The following is a 22,141-nucleotide window of genomic DNA, read 5'->3' on the forward strand; positions in this document are numbered from 1 at the left end:
ATATATTCTTTTTAAAATATATTTATATTATTCTTTTTTGGGGGGGGGGGGGGAAATGGTAACTAGACATGTTTTCATGAAATTCACCTTCCTATGGTCCCTATAGATTGAAGCTTCAACCTTAATGTTAGGAGTTCAGATACAGATAGATAACTATTGGTCTGCCACCACTATCATCTTCTTTTTTGTCTCTGTCGCCTTTGTATTTAATGTTTTCACAACCCAGTTTGGCATCCTGCTGAACATGGAGTTTATTCCACAATTATAGTTAAAGCCAATCTTTGGAATTAAATGTGTAGATTTAAGTTTCTAGAGCACGAATAAACAACATCTTGCCTGATGCATCCTGGGTAACCATGCGTCACATCAAGCGTCTTTTATAACTGGCTACTTTTCACCTGCCCATTGCCTCGCTTCCATACACAAGGATCCAGATCAGCTAACCCCACTAGTGGTAAGCCCCCCCGTTCATCAGAATAAAGCTGCGTTAATACCCTCAATATGAACCCTGCATGAATGACTCGTCTACCATCATGTTGCATGTCCTTCTTTAGCTTGATCTTTTTATTTCTGTTCAAATAGAGATCAGACATTATGATAGTTGAGTATTTGTTTTTGCTTTGATGTCTGTCTGTATGCGTTTTTAAATGTGTCTGTAGCTTGTATTGTCACATCACCAATGCCTGTAGATATTACTGTTTTCCCTGCAGCTCGAATAGACCTTGGATCCAAGCTCACCCAGTTTGTCTTTTTCTGTGTTTGTATGTATTTCTTCAGAGCTGAGGTCTCGTCTCCATATATTTGCATACACATCTCATTTTTCTTTGTGGTGGTTTCGTTCACCTAAACCTGAGATTTTTCTTTTCATTCGGGCCATGTGAAAAAAGGAAAGCTTATAGACCACACTGAAATAAATGCTCAGTTTTAGTTTTCCCACCATTGTTAAGCAAATATTATTTAATATAATACTGAATTTTCAGCAGCTATTCCTCCATTCTTCAGGGTCACGTGATCCTTCATAATAGATTTTTTAATTTTTTTATTTTAAAAACAATTTCAGGTCTCTTTGATGAATAGAGTTCAAAAGAACAGCTTTTAGTTAAAATCAAAACAATCTGTAACATTATATCTTTTTTTCTTACTTTTGATCAATTTAATCCATCCTTGCTGATTCAATATTCACTTTATTAAAAAAAATAAAAAATCTTACTCAACCCAAATTTTGAATGATAGTGTACATTTTCTAGCAATCATGGTAACATTAATTCATCAAGTAATGTAATCAAAATAATAGGTGTCTTATAAAAAAGGTGCCTCATTTTATTAATTTTTTTTAATGACAATTTGATACTAAACTGAGGGGACCCAATGGTAGTTGCTAAATAATCAGTCACCATGTTACTTATAGTAGTGCTGATATTATTTCCCTTTGCAGCCGGCAGCCGGTCCAGTTCTCCAGGGAAGCTCTTGGGACACGCATATGGCAGAATTCCAAGGGCCACTGCACCATCAACACCCTCAGACAAATACTCGAGGATCCCAAGAAGCCAGGGATGCAGCCGTGAAACCAGCCCCAGCAGATTGGGCATAGGTACGGGCAACACATTTATACATCTCACAGTTTAACACAAAGGATGGCCACATACAGTAGACATATCATCGGCATACATAAAATAAATTTATTGTGAAACTCAAGTGAACCTAAACCAGTTTCTTGAGGAATCCCTTAAGAATATGCATTACAACATGGAGATTATTTGCTACATTTTGTTGGAAAAGGTAGGAACTCATGGTAACCATGGATGGCAGGAGTTTTCAGAGCTTTACTAGTGAAAGAAAGAAGACTCTTAACTTTCATTTTCTGAATCATTGTTCACTGCAAATCCTATTAGATTAATCTACTGCAGATAGACGGAATGTCTTTTCACTGTGTGAAAGAAGCTCAGCATTCATTTAAATGGCTGACGCAAGTGTTTATGCCAAAACTGACTCAGTGACTTCTCATTGCTGTGTTTTGAATGTAATTGATACATTGTTGAATGATGACAGGGCTGACTAACGGCTTTCGTTCTTCATGAGCTGTTCTGGCTTTTTTGAGGTCATTGTGTGTGTCAGCCTTTTCTGAAAAAAGTTTCTGTATGTCCTGCCTTTTTAAAGATCTGACCAATAAATGTCCAGCCAATTATATAACAATTATTAATTTGACAGTAAGTTGTCGGTAAAACAAGAAGCACAAAACCATTTGGATATACAAAACTGATTATATCTAATTTTCGAAATGACTCACAATTTTATATTAATGCTTTAAAGCTTAATCCAGTCATTTGTGTGTGTTTTTATTTAAAGGGGCACCAAGCAAAAAGTTTTACACCAAAAAGTTAATATTGCTTCATTATTATACATGCTGAGATGAAAATTCCAGTCCAAGTTTTTTTGAAGCAGTGTTCACACTGACAACTATTAGCAGTGACAAAGTGCCAGGAAGTAATGAGTCGCAGTGGCCATTATCAATATTTTTTTAGTCACATAACATAAAATTTTAATTTAATGCAAACGAACAGTGATGCGATACAACAACTACTAATCGAAATGAAGACATCGCAGCTCACCTATCACCTGTCAGAGACTGCATGCAGGAATATAATTTTTTGGAAAACTGTGTCAGAAATTGTCAGTGTTGATTCATGAGCGCTTGATTCGTGCATTTATAATCATTCCTCTTTTACATGACATGATGCATAATGGACTGCTACAATTTATATATACAAACTCCAAATGTGAATTTATAGCAGCAAGAAAACTGATTTATTGTCAAAATAGAATGACATCTTATTTTTACTGATAATACATTACCATTCAAAAGTTTAGGGTTGGTAAGGTTTTTTTTTATGTTTTTGAAAGTGTCTTATGCTCACCAAGGCTGCATTTAATTGATCAATAATCTAGTAATATTGTGAAATATTATTACAATTTAAAATAACTGTTTTCTATTTGAATATATTTTAAAATGTAATTTATTCCTGTATTAGCAAAGCTGAATTTTCAGCAGCCATTACTTCAGTCTTCAGTGTCACAGTGTAATCATTTTAATATAATTTATAGGTGTCAGTATAAAGTGTAAGGCTTTGGTCGTTTAATCTGTTTGAGAAAACAAATAAAAACTAACGATATGCAAAATTACTTGGTTACCTTTAACACTGCATGTTCAGAAACCTCCTAAATGTTGTCGGTCTAATTCAAAATGTTCAGATTAAGCCTTGTGCTTTAAATGTTTAACCTTTCTAAAGCAGAAGGACACCACGAATGGCCAACCCAACCCCACCCTCCCCCCTCTTTCTCTGACTCCACGGCCTCACTAATGCCCTAAATTGTGTTCTAACAGCCAGGCTGTGTGGTAAAGCTCTTCTTCCTGCCACTTCTTCCTATCGCACGCTAGCCCGGAGCAGTCGCATCCCCCGCCCCAGCATGAGTCAGGGGTGCAGCCGTGACACCAGTCGCGAGAGCAGCCGTGACACAAGCCCCACTCGGGGCTTCACTCCTCTTGGTGAGTAAAGCACAAAAGTGGCTGATGGAGTCCAGACAACAAAAACAACCAATCCTTTCCAATTCGCTATCACAAACTTCTCCTTCTGATTCTGTTTGGCCTTAATTTATGGCCATTATTCCTAATACGTGGGATATGAACTGTTGTTTGCTTGCCTCTATGCATGCACTAATATATTCTTGAGGTGCTTTATTAATCTGTGGCGCTATGTCTTTGAGGTTGTAAATAAATCTAGTGGAGGTTTTGTTGGTTTTTCCATAAAAATGGATTTATGGCGTTTCGTATTAAATTGTGAATAAAAACAGCTGGTCTGATCTTTAAAATAATTTGCAGGGAGGAACAATGACAGCAAAGTATTGCAATCAGTGTTGTTATTGTTAACTTAAAATATTAAAAATAGTTAGTGTTAATTGAAATAAATGTGAAAATTACATATCAGATGAAAAACATAAAATTAGAAACGTTGCCTTTACAACTAACTGAATTATAATAAGTTTGTTGAATTACTGAAATTACTCAAACTAAAATAGAAATAAAAATAAATTAAAGCGAAATAGAAATATAAAATTTAAATTAAACACAAAAATTTAAAATAAACATTTGAATAATAAAATAAAAGCTCATTCTAATATTAATAAATGCTAATAATGCTAAAATAACACTGATTGCAATGCAGAGCACATTGCATTGCGTATTCATTGCTAATCTGCTACCAGCATATGTGAATGTCGTCTATGTTATAGCAGGGAGATGGATAAATCTATGGTCTGTTTCACACTCATGTGAAACACTCGTGTAGTGACTAGTTAAGTATGGCATGTTGAATGTTTTGTATTACTGCCACGGATGGTGCTCAGTGTTTTAGTGTGGCACTAACCATCCCTGGGGTGTCACCCCTCTTCCTGTCCCCTTGCAGCCTCCCGACGTCACTCTCGCTCCACCAGCGCGCTGTCCACGGCCGAACACGTGGGCCAGTCAGGTGACCTTCATGACCCCTCCCCTCCCCACCCCCCCACCCCCAGACAGGGCCAATCACAGCAATTATTTTATTTTTTTTAAAAGGCGAATTCGACTGGGTTTGCCAGGTCAAGCTACAACCTTCACACTTCACGTCATTGTTAGATGTAGATGCGAATTATCTGTTCATTTGTGAAACTATATTTCCAGCGTCTTTGCTCTCTTTTCTCACCATAAACATCAGCATCCCTCCTAGTTGAGGTTGTTTTGATTTGCATTTCCGTTCGGTTGGTGGTGTGTTTGCCAAAAATCACTTCACTTGCCTGCTTCATATATAAGGTTTTGTATTCTTGCCATATCCATTTATTTAAAAAAAACTAAAAACTTTGCATTGGTGTTGTTGCTGATAACGAATTTTTGGCTTTTTGTGCTGTGAGCATCAAAGTAGTTCAGTTAATTTTTTTGGAATGTTTGAATTTAATCCTTTGTTTTGTGGGACCCATAATTCACACACATTTGGCACTTGATTTTCCAAGAAGCTACTTTATTGAAGCTGTATGGTTTATTTTTATAAATGTTTTTAATCATCTTACTTTTGATCATTGTGGCTTTAAAGGTGAAATGTGTCATTTCTAGTGCCACTAAACAGAATTTCAGTTATTTTGTTGAAATGGAATGAATAGGGCAAACATGTTAACATTTGCTCAACTAATAGTATCAGTTTGGGACAGGCCTATCTGCTTGGCAAACTAATAGTGGATGGATGTTTGAAATTCTGAAATTACACACTTTCACCTTCAATTTTTTACGCAACCATAATTATTTTTCTGTACTATCTGAACTTGTCTCATGTTATCTGTTGGGCTGTATCGGACTGTCTTGATTCTCTCAATGTCTACATGTCTCTACAATTCTCTACAATGCCCCTTTCGTTTTTTTGTCTCTCTTGAGAAATTAGCCTAATTGGTTGAAAAAATGTTTATGACCTGACTTTGAAATGATGTCGTAGAAGGTAAGTATCATCATTGTCCATTCTCACTGTCTCATCCTGTGTTCAAACCCTACAGATCGCTTTGGCCTGATCCATCAGGCTCGCATTTCTGCATCTGTCAATGCTATGAGGGTGCTCAATACTGGCACAGAAGTGGAGGCTGCTGTGGCTGATGCTTTGGTAAGAATCTCACAGACATGAATATGATGAACTGAAATATTCCTCACTGTCATTATCTGATCTAGGATAACAGAAGTGATGCTTCTGTTTGAAACTATTTGTCTTGTGTGGCCCTAAAAACACCCACAGAGAAATAATGTTTTAGGAAATGAGAAGTGTTCATTATGGGGTATACTGTGTATAGACATGTTGGGAAGGATTTTCATGGTTCTCCAGCAGTTTGCAGTTCTCTGGCAGTTGATGTACTCTGTTTGAAAAAATTATAATAATATATATATATATATATATATATATAAATAATTGTAAAATTATTATAGTATTAATGTTTTAATTAAAATTAAAATATTAAACTTGAATTAATATTAAAATGCATAATGGAAAAATGTATTACATCAATTAATACATTAATGAATTAAACAAACATTTTAGATTAAATATGAAATTAAGATATTTATTTAAATATTTAATGTAAAATCATCATTGTCAGTTTATTGTATTATTATAATGGTGCATATGAATAAAAATGATTAAATATAAATTTTCCTTGTGTTTTCCTTGTTTATTTAGTGAAAAACAGTGTTAATAATAATCTTTTTTTTTATTTCCTTTTTAAATAAAAAAGGTAAAGTAAAATGGTGACCATTCACAGTGTCTCATAATTTTATGTGGGGAAAACCCTTTTTTTGTCCTTATGTGTCAACTGCTTAGCTATATTATGAGGGTGCAGTTTTCAAATTATGTCTTTTCTGCAACAACATTGCTCCCTCTGAAATCTCTGCATCTCTTTGCTCTTCCTCTCTCTCTCTCTCTCTCTCTCTCTCTCTTGTCTTCAGCTGTTAGGAGACTCCAGGAATAAGGTAGTGCTTCTGTTTATATACTGCTTGTATTTCCATTTTTATTCACTAATCTGAATGACTTATTCCATCGTGGACTGTCAAGCAAATATCAAGAGCATTTTGTGCACCACATCCATTTGCGCTGCTTTCATTAATTTGGTCAATGACCATCTCCTCTGCACAGTCCCATCATTTCCTGTACAATCTCCATAAGATGCATTTCATTAATTTTTCTATCAGTTTGATATTTAATCATTAATCTCTTAATTTTATTATCTGTATGTCACCCAGTGTTATTGCTTTGGAAAATGTATATCATCATTAATTCACATATGACAACACAGCAGGATTAAGTTGTAAACAGGGCAGGTGTTATGGATCAGCGTGACACGTTCCCTTTGCTACATAAGTAGATGTAATTACCCAGCATACCGCGCTCTTCACTTACGTCATATGCACACACTGTACTAATGACAGGGACTCGAGTGTTTGTTAATGCATTGCCAAATGCTGGAAATTGTCTGTGACCGATTTGAATTATTCATGACTGCCACAGCAAATATCTGAGTTGTTTCTTCACACTCCAGTGCTGAGACAGTTGAAGAGCTCCAAGGCCACATACACACTGGAATTTTACAACCAAATTCACTGCCGAAAAATCCAGGAAGTGCAACCAAATCATTCAAATGTGTTCAGAATTAAAATGTTTTATTTAAAATTAAAATTTAATACATCTCTGATCTCCAAACTATTGTTAAGATCACTTTGTCAACAATCACAAGTTAGGAGTGACCCTTCTATTATTCTGTACACACAGAAATCAATATTTTAGAAGATTTTAGAAGATTGTCTCTTAAAACTTTGCAGTGTGTACTTGGCCAGAGTCCCAAAGTTGGTATTAAATGAACCTAAACCCTTGTTATTTTTAAATGCTGCATGGCTTTTCCATATCAACAGCATACTTAGTATATGTTTGAGTAATGCAATGTAAATTGTTGAATGAACTCCCTTTGTTGGTCTTATGATAGTTTTGTCAACTTTCCGTTGAACCTTCTAATGTGCTCCATGCTTTCCTCAGCGCAAGCCTTTGAGAAGGAGGTACGAGTCTGATGATGATGCCAACAGCGACGCATCCAGCGCCTGCTCAGAGCGTTCCTATAGTTCCCGTAATGGAGGCATTCCTCACTACCTGCGTCAGACAGAGGACGTTGCTGAGGTGCTAAACCACTGCGCCAGTTCCAACTGGTCTGAGAGGAAGGAGGGCCTGCTGGGTTTGCAGAACCTGCTAAAGAGTCAGCGCATTCTCAGGTGGGGGGGCCGTTTAGAGCAACACAAATGGTCTCTTGGTTGTGTGGTGGCATTTCATTTTTCTCCAAGACAGGAAGTAGAAAGTAGTCAGTCAGTATCTGGCAAGTTTTCATTTGTTGCTCATGTAGTGTATTTTTATAGGCTGTTCTAAAATGATGTATGTGCAAAGTCCCAGTTGGCTTGCAATGGCTTTTTATGCTTTTTCAGTCTTATTCTGATCATGAACAGGCCTCTAATCATATTTTTGTGTGTTTCAGCCGTGTGGAGCTCAAGCGGCTATGTGAGATCTTCACCAGGATGTTTGCAGATCCTCACAGCAAGGTAACCTGTGTGAGGATACATCCTTTCCACATGCCTGCTTTGATCACACTTAATCTATTTACGATGACTGGATTAATGGTAGCATTCCAAATAAAGGATTGAAGGATTACTTTAAAATGTGTTGCATCGTGTGAAATCATCCTAAATTAATCATGTTATAATAGACTGAATAAGTAGCTTTCATCACTATGGATTCTGTTCAATTTAAAATGTTTGTCTGGCAAACAGTGTGTTTGTGTAGAACTCAAAAATGGAATGAGATTGCACTAATGGAATGTGTTTTTTCCTGTTGTTTGCATGGTCTGCCTTGGTGTGGATTTTAACAATAGAGAGTAAGTGGATATTACAAATACCTGAACCATTTTGTTATATAAATGGATTATGTTCTATTCTTACATAAATGGGTTCATTCTTCATATACATCACAGTAAAACTACCAACACTGGTTGTTTTAAACCCCTAACCCTAAATATTAAACAGAATCATGAAACTCGTGCCACACCATCATGATTGATATAACAAACCAATGCTGACTGTTATTATTTTATTATATTATTATAAGTGATCCGATTTATAAACAGACTTACAGACCATAAACTGGCAAAAAACCTGGCATTGTTGCAGCAATTTTTGCATGGGCAAGCACATTCGCAGTTTTATCAGAGAATGTAGAAAAATGTTTTTCTAATACATTTGTGAAACAGGCATATAAAGCCATTAGTACATTCATAAAAAGATGTGTAGCACAGCATTTGCATGATGTTTCATGTTCTACTTCCAGGTGTTTAGCATGTTCCTGGAGACTCTAGTGGATTTCATCACTGTACACAGAGAGGATCTCCAGGACTGGCTCTTTGTACTGCTCACTCAGCTGCTGAAGAAAATGGGAGCTGACCTCTTAGGCTCAGTCCAAGCTAAGGTCCAAAAGGCTCTGGATGTCACAAGGTTGGTCTTAAATGATAGTCCTAGTTTTTTTTTTTTTTATGCTTAGAGCTTTTTGTGCCACCCGGATGATTTCTTGTTTCTTTTTTTCCCATTTCTTAGGGAGTCTTTCCCCTTCGACCAACAGTTTAACATACTAATGAGATTCATTGTTGATCAGACTCAAACCCCCAATCTAAAGGTAAGGTGGTGCCTACTATGATTGCTTACGAAATTCAGTGTGCCGAGTCTGTTAATTCTTATTATCTTGGTGTTATAATGCAGGTGAAGGTGTCCATCCTGAAATACATTGAGTCCCTAGCACGGCAGATGGACCCTGCAGACTTTGTGAACTCAAGTGAAACAAGATTAGCTGTGTCTCGCATTATCACCTGGACCACTGAACCCAAGAGCTCTGACGTTAGAAAAGTGAGTTTCCATGGAGATGTGCTTACAGACAGAGCACAAATCAATGCTGTAATGGTGCTCAAAATAGAAGATGTTTATTTAAAAAGTTTTTTTTCTAGGTTGATTCTGACAGATTTCTTTGTGTGAATTCTGTCATCATTTACTATTATTCACTCTCATGTCATTCCAAATAGCTTTCATTTTTACATTTTGAATATCCTGGCAAAATAAGTTTTCAGAAGCCATACAATAGCTTTATGTAAGAAACAAACCCAAATTTAACCCCGCAAACCTAACATAAGAAATACAGCAATAGCCAGATTTTTTTTTAATTGAACAGTTTATTGAACCTTTAGGCAAAATATTAAAAAATATATAATAAACATATTTGCATTATATTTGCAATATATGTGATTTTTTGTTGTTGTATCGTATTAGATCTGTTGTATCGTATCTGTACTTTATACGTTTACTTCAGAATTCAGTTAAGATTTCACATCAAAATAGACACACAACCTGAAGAGGGATATTTGTAAAATTTAAAGGCCTTCTACCTATTAAAAAAGTATGAACTACCAGTCAGATTACAAAAGACATGTAGCAGATTGTGTACAATTGGTTTTTCAGCAAAGATTTGAACATGTTGATAATTTAGAGAAAACTAAATGATACAGTAGGCTTTATAGAGTTAAGTTATTGACTGTAAAACTTGATGCATTGGGTTTGACGTCAGTAACATTAAATATCATTGTTTCTCACATGTCTTGTGACTGGTGCCATATTTGATTTAAAAAATTACCCTTTTGTGTTTGATTGAAGAAAGAGATAATGCAGGTTTGGACAATGAGGTTGAGTAAATGATGACAGAAAACTATCCCTTTAAGAATCATTCTCAGAAAGGATTTGTTATTGTATACTGTATATAGTGTAGCTTTTTTGTCTCAGTCACTGGGTTGTTAGTTTTAAAAATGTAGGTTGAACATAATTGAATCACAATGAACAGATGCAGGCCATTTCTTCCCAATATCAGTTGCTGTCTAAAGGCAACCATTGGTCATCAGTTTCTCTTTTATTGTCTGTTACCGTCTTGCCCTGACACGATGGCCCAGACCCTTCATAACTGGGCATGTGAGGAGTTGTCAGGCAGGCCCAGCACTACAGCTCTACCTCCTGGAGAGAGTCACCTGGAAGAGAGGTGCAAGCAGGTAGAGCCAATCCAACGGCCTAACCAACAACCAGCACGTAACCGCTGCACCTAACTGTGTGCCCTCTCCTCACTCTAATCTGTCTCATTGCCTTGCGAAGTGACTGCTGAATACAATCTGTTAACATGCAATTATCCAGAAGTCTAAACAGGGCAGTGATCTTTTTTTAATACTATATTAATAGTTGAGTGTGTTTTAAAGTTTCCTTTCGTATCTCAATTGCTGTAATGCTCCACTGCTTAAGATATTTTTGTTTCTTTTCACAGATTAACAATGAGTGAATCAATTTTCTTGCATGTGTTTAACATTAAACATAACTGAATTGAGATGACATTTGAGGTCTCTGTGTAAACTGAGTAAAATATGCAAGTCAAATTAACCAGGGTTGGGAATCTTGCCTGTGCTAAACTGCTGTTGTCATTACGATAACAGTGATATTTTGGGTGTCGTCTTTTTGTTTATCCGAGCAGAATTATGCATCAAAAATTATGTAATGCAATTTTATAAAATGTTAAATGACAGTTTATTCATTGTATGCTGATCTGTTGAAATCTGAAATGATCACACTTGACAACATGCTACTGTAGGCTTTCTTCCTGACTAAATAATTTTTAATATAATGACTAAGAAACTAGAACAAGAATGTTAAGAGGAATTGGAACCAGAATCGTCCCTTATGATTCCCATCCCTGATGTTGAAGGCACCTACACAATAGAGAAAACTCTGATGGAGCTTTTGACAAATAGGAATTTGTTTGTGAACTCAAGCTGGACCTGCTCTCATAAATGTCCTATGTCAAAGGATGTCTGACACAATGTAAACTCTAGTGTGTTGGTGCCATGACAGGTCCAGGGTCTTCTGTTCATAGTGGCACTGCAGTCTTTATACAGTCTCTCTTTCTATCCTGGGTTATCACCGCCGGCATTTCTCGGAATGTATAAATGCACTCTGGATCATTGTGCTGTTAGTGGTTGTACTGTATCTCATGAAGTGTGTGCTGTGTTGTGCAGGCTGCCCAGGTGGTGCTGATCTCACTCTTTGAGCTGAACACTCCTGAGTTCACCATGCTGCTGGGTGCTCTGCCTAAAACTTTCCAGGATGGAGCCACCAAGCTCCTGCATAGCCATCTGAAGAACTCAAGCAACACCAGCAGTGTGGTAAGATCTAATTTCATCTCTGATGAGATTTTATATTAAAAGATTGAACATATACTACCATTCAAAAGATTTTTTTGGTTTGTTTAAAAAAAAAAAAATCTAAACATTTTTTTCAAGTCTCTTATTGTCACCAAGCAGTAATAACAGTAATATTGTGAAATATTACGACAATTTAAAATAACTTTTAATAGAAGTTTTAAAAGAAAAGCATTGTAATGTTAAATAAATATCTGTAGTGTCACTACTTCTTTACTGAATAAAAGTATTAATTTCTTTAAAAAAAAATCTTTCTGACCCCAAACTTTTGAATGGCGTGCATGTACAGTATTAGTTATTTTTTTGTTGTAAATGTTGTAAATACACAATACACAATATTATGGTGGTAAGAGAAAGACCATTAGTGGAAAAATGCTCAATATGGCAACTGGAGCAATTAGTTAAAATTACCTTTTGAAAGGGGCATTTCTTGTTTTTTTCTATTTCTTTTAAACTCTAGAACATTTTTTTGCTTGATTTGAGCTAAAGAAGAATTTATGAATTAATTTATGATGCCATTCAGATTCAGTAGTTGATAATTAACAAACTAATTGCCAAACAATCTTGGAAAATTGAGTCTGTATCTTCATTCAAGTAAATCAAGTAATCCACACTATTGTCTGAGACAGAAATTGTCAGGCTGCTTAAGCAAACTGAGTATATTTGACTTTATCTTTAAAGACAGTGAAAACGATCTGCCAGTAATATTGTTTTGTAGCTGATCTGTTGTATAGCCCAACCTGAAATTATTTAGCTTACAATTTCATCTTTATCTCCTTCACAGAGTTCACCGAGCAATACAATGGGCCGCACGCCACCCCGGCACCCCACCAGCAGGACTAGTCCTCTCACCTCGCCCACAAATTGCTCCCACGGGGGTCTGTCACCCAGGTAACACATCCTCTTCCCATATGCTGACCACACTAATGTATGATCTCACTCTTGGCACGAAGACCCTCTACAGCAGTTTCAAGAGCCTGTTGCCCTGCTTTATGACTCTAACATGTGCTAAACATCTGACTGGGACTTGATGTGTTGTTTTCTTCAAAATGTCCCTTTATAACCTGAAACCCTTAAAATTAATTTCTGCATTTCTGGGGTGGGAGCCATATCACCTAGTGAGTCATCCTCTCATGAAGGGTCTAAAACTCTTTTAAAGAGGCCTGCAGAACAACATAGATGATGATTTAGGGGTTTCTGGTCCTCTTAAACTTATTAACCCATGCTGCTAACCACAACAGTCGGACTGGACCACTCTTTTTTTCTCTCTCTTCCTCTTCTGCCCTGTTCTCTCCCTCTCTGGCCGTTCTGTGGGCACAGTCGGTTATGGGGTTGGAGTGTCGATGGGCTCTTAAAGCACCCTTCTCCCTCTCCTCCTCCTCCTCCTACTCCTCCGTCTCACCCCTCTATTCCTGCCGGCCCCTCCCTCAGGGCCTTCCGCTGCGCGCTCTCACCAAGGTAACTCACCCGTGAGCCTATCACAATGAGGAGGGGCGGGATGGGTGCTTAGATTCCCACCCACTCCCAGCCTAACAGGCACTTGTATGCACTAATATTAGCGGCCACGGTTTGACATCATTCTAAATACAGACCTCCCCCTGTGGATGGTGGTTGATTAAAATGTAAAGCTAAGAAACAATACTATGTGGAGGAATTTTTAATGCATGTGAAATAGGTTTTGCACAGGAATTAAGTGACTCACCATGTTTGCAGCATCCACTTATTTACCCGTAGGTGCATGTTGGAGTTGTCCACTCAAATTTTTTAAATATTTTGTATGCTTTGGCTTTCTTGTTTATGTGAGTTGTTTGCAGTCCATCCAACGTCAACGTGTTTTTCCCTCTTTTCCCTGTATTATTTTTCCCTTCAGTATGCTGGAGTATGACACAGAGAACATGAATTCTGATGAGATCTTTAGCTCGCTGCGCGGTGTCACAGAAGCCATCCAGAGCTTCAGTTACCGCAGCCAAGAGGACCTGAATGAGCCAATCAGACGCGATGGGAAGAAGGATGATGCTGTGAGTGCTTTAATTGTAGAAAGCAGGAACAAGTGCACAGATGGGGAATTTAATGGCCCCAATTTGTGTGTATGTAGTTTTTTGTTGTTGTTGCAATTATTAAATAAAATAATAAGGGCATTATTATTAATAGTAAAAAACACAATTTGTTTTTTTTTGCTATTATTTAATAATAATAATAATAATAGCAAAAAAACACACAAATAGGGGTCATTAAATGGGTTTTTTAAAATAACAAATAAAATAGTTAATAATAATAATAATAGCAAAAACCCACAAATGGGGTCATAAAATAATAAAATACTTAATACTTAAAAAATAAAAATAATAATACATTATTATTATTATTATTATTACGTAGTTATTTATTTAGAATTCCAAAAATAACTGTGAGAGTATGGTGAGAGCAACATGTAATTTAGATTCTTTTTCACTCGCTTTTGCTGACATTTGATTTTTTTTTTTTGGACAAATTATGCAGCCGTAATTGGCACAATCTTTCTCTCTTCCTGTCTTAGGCTGGGAAGGAAGGGTCCTCTCTGGGGTCTGATGCAAGACTGGGTTTGGATGTAATGGAAGGGGGTCGAACCGCTTTGGATAACAAGACATCTTTGCTTAACACACCGTCCCCGCGGTCTTTCGCTGTGCCGCGGTCAAGGGAGTTCGCACCCTATGGCTATGGAGACACGATCACGGCCTATGACAAAAGCGCCCTGAAGGAGGCCATTTTTGATGACGACGTGGAGCAGTTTCGAGACTGTGAGTCAATACGCCGCTCTTAGCTCATACCTTCACTTCCACGTCATCTGTACTCCATACTGCTCCCATTGACTGTGATTGTGTAACAAGGAAAAACAAGAATAGCAAGAAATTCTGAATCTTAATAATCTAAGTATAAATACTAAAAATTAGACGACTAGGCCACAGATAGAGCACTGGATCTCATGATACTCAATACAGATGCCTGATTATATTTCTTGAAAAAGTCATTCTTTCATCATCCCTACACTTTCAACTTATATTTTTAAGGTGAAACAGTAAATAAATATCTTGATGAAAAATTATATAGAGAAAATTTATAATATTTTTTGAAGTTTTTTTTTTTAACCAAGATCGCTGCAAAAGTGGGCAGACACTGTTGCTGCAGAAATGACACCTTTCAACTCTAAAGCTGTTCGACAGTGTGAGCAACATGATGACCAGAGACCATAACAAAACATAAATAAGTGATTAACCCCCTGTAAGCGTAAGTGTCAGAGATGCAGGTGTAGCACGTAGGATAGTGGAGTTTGTGTGTCATCATTTCCCCTGCTGTTCCCCAACCCCTCCTGTCCCTCCCCTTCTACAGGCCGTCGGCAAGACTGTGGTGAGAACAAGATGGTGCTGCCCAAGGGCTTTACTCCTGGTAAAGACCTGCACACTTAAACAAGACTGTTGCACTTTTCTTCATTTACTCCCACCCTTCCACCTCCTGTCTTTCAGTGTCATCCATCTCAGTTTCTCAATATGATGTGATGTCAACCTTTCTTAAATGACACTATTGCTTTGCTAACAGTGTCATGTGATAACTGCTAAAGGCCACCTTCAATAATATAAGGCAATAGGGTCATTCATGTAGGTGACTGTATGTTCTAATTATATGGGACGATAGTGTTGATTCACATGTGTTTTGGTTAACAACTAATAAAGTAGTAAAGCAAACGCACATCTTTTTGAGGTGCAAGTTAAAGGAGCAGACTAAATGAAGAAAAACCTTGACAAAGGCCACTTGTTTGGCCGAAACGTTGGTAATAAATAAACAGTGCTAAAGTCAGTATGCAGTTATATTTTTTTCTTCATTTGGTTTACAACTAACAGAGCTTCACTGTTTGCAAACACATTGTTGTAACTCATTATAACTTGGAAGCAAATATGATTAACCTGTGTGATTAACCTAAGTGAATGCTGAAACCTTTCTTACTACTAACAAAAACTAATGTCTAAACAGTATTACTTTGTACTTTGCTGGCTAATAATGACATAGAAGGTTGAATCTTACAAAAAAAATTAGAACCAAGTTGTCTTTTTTTTTTTTTGCAGTTTCCATATTTCATTTAATTGATAATTGTATTTACGGTCATCTAGTATTTTTTTAGTGTATTACTATAAATATGAATTAAACAAAATGCCACTACAAAATCCTAAATAAAAGAAATACTGAATTTTAAGTACTGCCATAATGTATAGATACTTGACAATTTAATAGTTTAAAGTTATTTTATTATTTATATTTAATACATTTAGTATATTAAATATATATTTTATTAGTTATATTTAATATATTTAATTATTTTTTATAGTTTAAGAACTTTTTTTTCAGCTTTTGAGGTGAAGTATTACCCAGGCATGTACTTGATAGTTTTCATAAGATTCAATAATATAGAATATCATATTCAAAACAGATGAGCCAAAAAAAAAAAAAAAAGCTGAAGTGCTTCAGTACAATTAAAGTAGAACAACAGCTTGTTTTATGCAGCTTGTCTTCAGCTCTGACTTGATTCATTTTGAATCATACAGATCTCGTGGCAGACTTACTGAAGGAGTTGTCTAATCACAATGACCGAGTGGAGGAGAGGAAGGGGGCTTTGATCGAGCTGTTGAAGATTGCTCGTGAGGACAGCCTGGCTGTGTGGGACGAACACTTCAAAACAATCCTATTGCTGCTATTGGAGACACTCGGGGACAAGGATGTGAGTTAAAGCATCATATAACTTGCATCCTCAATTTACACGTTCTATATAGTCCTAAAGTTTTTCATATATCAATTAGATTTTTGTGTCTGTGTGTATCTGTAGTGGTTAATAATGATAGCATGCATTCTGTCTGATTATTAAGCACACTATCCGTGCTCTGGCGTTACGGGTTCTGAAGGAGATTCTGAGGAACCAGCCAGCACGTTTCAAGAACTATGCAGAACTCACAATCATGAAGACACTAGAAGCCCATAAGGACTCTCATAAAGAGGTTAGAATCCGCCGCCTTAAAATATTCACAACTAATATCTGTTTTAACCTCCAGTTGATATTAAAGCAGTACAATATTGTGATGATTATACTGCAAAAAATTGTGAATAAAGTATCACATTGCTGCTTTGGGTTGTTTGTGCCTTATAGCAGGGGCGAAATGTATTGGGTATTCTGTCATTTTAATTCTTAGCAGTTTTCACAAATATTTTGATTATATTAAAAACTAGAATTTGAATAATGTGTGATGGTGAAGACAAAATCCATAAATTATTATACTATAATTATAAATTAATGTATTTTAATATTTGTTTTAAAAGGCTGCATTTATTTTTAATCAAAAATACAGTAATAAAAGTAATATTGTGAAATGTTTTTACAATTTAAAATAACACTTTTTCTATTTTAATGTATTATAAAATGTAATTTATTCCTGTGATGGCAAAGCTACATTTTCAGCCATCATTGCGCTAGTCTTCAGTATCACACAACCCTTCAGATCCACAATCTATCTAATAAGCTGGAAATGTTGAAAAGTTGTGCTGCTTAATATTTTTGTGGAAACTGTAATATATTTTTAAGGATTCAAAAGAACAGCATTTATTTGAAATATAAATGTATTATAATGACATTATAAATGTCTTTACTGTCTTTTTGATCATTTTAATCTTTGCTGAATACAATTTTAATTTCTTTTACTTTTGAATGGCAGTCTGTGATAATATTGTAGTAATGCAATCAGATTAAACCTAGTTTTATGGTACATGAATTTATTCTAGTATGGAAATATATTCTTTTAAACCTAACTCCATTGTCACCATAATACCTCTCACATGTGACCACACTGTTTCTGAGAAATCAAGCTGGCCAGGTGATTTTTTTCTTTGTATTGGTCTCATTGAGAGTAAAATGAGCTGATTGGTCTCTTTAATCCCTTTTTAAATCCAACACCTGTGCCTCTGGACACTGAACACCTGAACACATCTAAAATGAGATGACCCAAGTCAACAAATCCAACACCTAAATGAATAAATGAATGAAGTACTGGCCTGTGGCCAATTTTTTCCCAACCAGTTTTATGTTTGATCTCAGGCTGTTAAACTTCACAAACTCACTCAAGTGCCATCTTGACCTTATATGTGCAGGTGGTTAGGGCGGCTGAAGAGGCTGCCTCTACGTTGGCTAGCTCCATTCACCCAGAGCAATGCATCAAAGTGCTGTGTCCCATCGTACAGACTGCAGACTATCCCATCAACCTAGCTGCTATTAAGATGCAGAGCAAAGTGGTTGAGCGCATTGCCAGGGAGTCGCTGCATCAGCTGCTGCCAGATATCATCCCTGGCCTCCTACAAGTGAGTATTGCACATTAGCAGCATTTTATGGTAAAAAATTAATCTCTCCACTTCTGTCACTTTGCAACTATATCATGGTAAGAGAGACATCTTAGAATGTCTGGGCAAGTAGTTACAAACATTGCATATATACCCAAACTTCATGTACCAGAATGAAGAATGAGAATTGAGATAGAGAAAGCTGTTCAGTGACTATGTTTTGTAGCCCATTTGTTAATTTGACTTTTGTTCACCCCAGTGGAAGATTGGGAGCATAGTCAACATGCCTTTGTACTTTTGCACTTTTGATGATGTGTGTGTGTATGAGGATGTTAATGCTAAAACCATCTATCTGTCTGCAGGGCTATGATAACACAGAGAGTAGTGTTCGCAAGGCCAGCGTGTTCTGTTTGGTGGCCATCTACTCTGTGATTGGTGAGGAGCTGAAGCCACACTTGGCCCTGCTCACGGGCAGCAAGGTATGTTCACGTGCACGCCAACTCAAAGTCCACCAAAAGGTTCACCCTGTTCAACTTGCTTATCACTCAGTCCTCTATTTATTTGTGCCCTCCTCTGCTTTTAGCTGGTCCAAGTTTTTTGTATTTGGTCTACTTTCATTGCACTTGGCTTTCACAGCACAGTCCATAAAAATAAAAGAAACTGGTACAGTAAGGTTTCATTTGTTAACATTAGTTAACTACATTAGTCAACATGTACAATATGTATACAGCATCTATTAATCTTAGTTAATGTTAAGTTCAGCATTTACTAATACATTATTACGATCAAAAGTTGTATCTGTTAGCATTAGTTAATGCAGTGTGAACTAACAGGAACATGAAAATTTTTATTAACTAGCATAAAGGATAATAAATGCTGTACAATTATATTGTTAGTTCTTAGTTCATGTTAGTTAATGCATCAACTAATGATGACAATTGCGACCTTGTAAAGTGTTACCAAAAAACTAAAGGGATGGATTTCATTATTCAACTCTTTCAGGTCATATTTCACCCCAAAATCACATTTCTCAAAAAATAAAAAATCAGACCATTATGAATTCTTGCATTGTAATATATTTGTCAAGATAATTAAGCACAAATTCTACCTTTCTCATAGCTGTAATAGTGTTTTTTGTTGTTTTTGTTCTTTTATTTAAATCAGCATAAACTAAAATTAGTACAATTAAAGCTTACCATAGTGTGTAAACATTTTAATTGAAATAAATCTTTATTAAATTAAACCATTCTTCTTCTTTTTTTTACTGAAAATTAAATTTTTTGTTTTTGTTTTACATTAATGATATTTGTGCTTAATTGCCTTAAATTTAATAAAGTTTATACTAATGACATTTTACTTAAAATACTGATATTGATACACAATGTAGTAGAGTATTTTTTCTGTGAAATGGTCAATTTGTTGCATCATATTTTGTGAAATCACCTACATTGCCTTTAAGAGAAAACATTCACATTTTTAGACACAATGCAGAAGTAAACATTAACCATGACCTTCTAAGATAACATAACTAGAAAGTGCAAATACATGCTCTTATCTGCGAAACAAGTCAGTGGTCTGTATGAGTATTAGCATATGCTGTATTCAAATTCACCCTCTGGCTTTTATTTCCACAGATGAAGTTGCTAAATCTGTATATTAAGAGGGCCCAGACCACTAACAGCAACAGCAGCAGTTCTTCAGACATGTCGTCTCACAGCTAGCCGGATGTACTCTAATCAGTGCCCTACACGTGCATTTGGGAACATAGTTGTGCCTCCTCCAGAATCCTTTTTTTTTTTTTTTTTTTTTGCTTCATCACAGTGTTGCTGGATTTTCTCAGAGAGATATGTTGCTCACTGCAATCAGACTTTTCTTTTCATCCAGCTCCTGGAAACCTCTTAGTGTCTCATGCATCTTTCCATCTGTGAAACATTGAATGTAAAGAGGTTCGGATCGAGAAAAATGCATGCCGGCTTTTTGATAGGGAACAGATCTTTCATGATTGGCATTGCTTCCATAATTGGAGCAAACAAGCTATCTTCAGCTTCTGAAGAGGCGATTCGTTAACTAAATTTATTAGTAATAACTTATTCTTGTTTGCAAGGGGTGTTAAAGGTTTAATTGAGGTATTAGGATATTTTAAATGGACACATTTGGGTTAACTAATACATCACTTGAATTTCAATTAATGCTAGTGGATCATTTGGCTGGCCGAGTGATAAATGTAAAGAAAATAGAAAAATGTAAGTAATTTGTAGGTTTGGCTACAATGACAACCCCCCCCCTCAAAAAAAACGTAGGATTAAAACATTCTTATATTCATTTTTATTTCATGGGACCGCAATACCACATCCCATAATGTTGAAAGGGTAGGAAATTGTTTGTTTCCAAGTCTTTAAGAAGGCTAATGTAAAGCAATTGTGTTGATTTTATTATAGGATGGATTAGGTGTTAAAAATGTGGGCCACACTACAGAATACAAGGACAAACTTCTGAATGTAGAGCTATTCCTCTCATCTTTGGGCAAAAAAGCGAAGGGTTTTGCGAGTAAACATGCAAGCCACAACACACTTGGACATTTAAAAGTTCACACTCAGTGGAGCTGGAAACATGACCAGGGGCATCTTCAGACAAGAAACTGAATGAAATCAAACTGAGTTACACTTTGTTCTTGTAGCAAGAGGATTGTGATGGAAATTTCAAAATTACTATGCCTTACGTCCCTTTTTCTGTTTTCAAAACTCAGACTGTTAAATACATGTCCACAGGCATTCGTACTACACTGCTAAAGCATGTCTACGACGCTACTAATGAAAACCCTCTAATCTGGCTCAAGAACTAGAGGTCTGAACTCTTTCTTTTTCCTTGTTCATCTGGAGATTTTTTTCCATCTGATGATAAGTGCTGGGCGTTTAGTGTTTTGTACATACCTTTCAATCATTGCTTCTCCCCCGCCCCCACCCCCCCACACAAAATTAAGGTAAAAATGGTATTGCACTCTTTTGCACGTTAACAAATAGCCTGCATGTTTTGATGACGTAACCATCCTGTGCTGCCATGACTGACCTAGGTTTGGCTGTTTATGCCACATCAGCGGTCTGGTCGGTCTGTAAATACAGTATTATTATTGTTATTATTAATATGTTGCCCAGGTGGGGAAGTAGACAAGTGCAAAGCTCAAATGGGTCTCACAGATTTGACCAAAATGTCTGTTTGTCCTCAGGCTGGGAACCAGACCATATTAGAAATTAAGAACAGACATTTGAAAGCACCCTACTTTCCTTAAGTATTATATACTGGGGCATGTGGCTTTTATTGGTATGCTAAGTGTGTGTACCCTTGTTTGATGCAGCGTTTCTTTCTAATGGATTTTAACTGATTCAGACCATGGACCATCATTTTGGTTTAGACTGGGGCTATTCATAAAAGTAATCTGTTCATGAAAGAACAAATTCTACTGTGAGGATCAACAATGCAAGTATTAAGTTAAACGTGTCCCCTTGGTTTTCCTCAAATGTTGACCTCTAATGGTGTTCCATCAAATTGTTCACTACGGCATGTTAGACTTTTTGTTATTGGACACAGATACACTATTGTATTTATAAATGTGTTTTTATTTCCTGTTCCAATGTACAGGTTTTTTTTCTTCTTCTCAAAGGCTTGTGATAGATTTACACCAACCTAAGTCTGGCCTAGAATTAAAACAACCAGAAACATGAATTTATTGTGATGATTATTTTAAACTAAAATGTGTCAGGGTTTTGAATGTGCTATCAACAACTCTGGTCTTTATCACAATTCATGCACCTGTACATTTATAAACCAAGTCATATGTGATCATGTGTATTCAGTCCTAGTTAGTCCAGTGCCACAAATGTCCAGTGCTGAAGAACTGACCAGGTTATACATCGCCTCAAAATCAAAA

At 36.3% G+C, this 22,141-nt stretch overlaps 2 protein-coding genes across 2 annotated transcripts in view; both read left to right on the forward strand.

Moving 5' to 3' along the window:
* LOC107596084 (CLIP-associating protein 1-like) overlaps positions 1–21,569 on the forward strand; it is a 77,824-nt gene extending 56,255 nt beyond the window's left edge. Inside the window, exons 21-43 of the mRNA XM_016286702.1 lie at positions 428–454; positions 1,436–1,591; positions 3,383–3,544; positions 4,461–4,523; positions 5,569–5,672; positions 6,506–6,529; positions 7,587–7,816; positions 8,074–8,137; positions 8,467–8,469; positions 8,919–9,082; positions 9,182–9,260; positions 9,344–9,487; positions 11,683–11,829; positions 12,650–12,756; positions 13,186–13,323; positions 13,736–13,883; positions 14,402–14,642; positions 15,232–15,288; positions 16,440–16,612; positions 16,758–16,886; positions 18,031–18,237; positions 18,579–18,695; positions 19,851–21,569. Coding sequence (XP_016142188.1) covers positions 428–454; positions 1,436–1,591; positions 3,383–3,544; positions 4,461–4,523; positions 5,569–5,672; positions 6,506–6,529; positions 7,587–7,816; positions 8,074–8,137; positions 8,467–8,469; positions 8,919–9,082; positions 9,182–9,260; positions 9,344–9,487; positions 11,683–11,829; positions 12,650–12,756; positions 13,186–13,323; positions 13,736–13,883; positions 14,402–14,642; positions 15,232–15,288; positions 16,440–16,612; positions 16,758–16,886; positions 18,031–18,237; positions 18,579–18,695; positions 19,851–19,937 — 2,771 coding nt within the window. The 3' untranslated portion in view covers positions 19,938–21,569. The remainder of the gene's footprint in view (positions 1–427; positions 455–1,435; positions 1,592–3,382; positions 3,545–4,460; positions 4,524–5,568; positions 5,673–6,505; positions 6,530–7,586; positions 7,817–8,073; positions 8,138–8,466; positions 8,470–8,918; positions 9,083–9,181; positions 9,261–9,343; positions 9,488–11,682; positions 11,830–12,649; positions 12,757–13,185; positions 13,324–13,735; positions 13,884–14,401; positions 14,643–15,231; positions 15,289–16,439; positions 16,613–16,757; positions 16,887–18,030; positions 18,238–18,578; positions 18,696–19,850) is intronic.
* A 521-nt stretch (positions 21,570–22,090) lies between these two features.
* tfcp2l1 (transcription factor CP2-like 1) overlaps positions 22,091–22,141 on the forward strand; it is a 6,654-nt gene continuing 6,603 nt past the window's right edge. Inside the window, exon 1 of the mRNA XM_016286703.1 lies at positions 22,091–22,116. Within this exon, the coding sequence (XP_016142189.1) occupies positions 22,091–22,116 (26 nt within the window). The remainder of the gene's footprint in view (positions 22,117–22,141) is intronic.

The sequence above is a fragment of the Sinocyclocheilus grahami genome, unplaced genomic scaffold (genome assembly GCF_001515645.1).
Source record: "Sinocyclocheilus grahami isolate Dianchi unplaced genomic scaffold, SAMN03320097.WGS_v1.1 scaffold214.1, whole genome shotgun sequence".
NCBI classification, from domain to species: domain Eukaryota; kingdom Metazoa; phylum Chordata; class Actinopteri; order Cypriniformes; family Cyprinidae; genus Sinocyclocheilus; species Sinocyclocheilus grahami.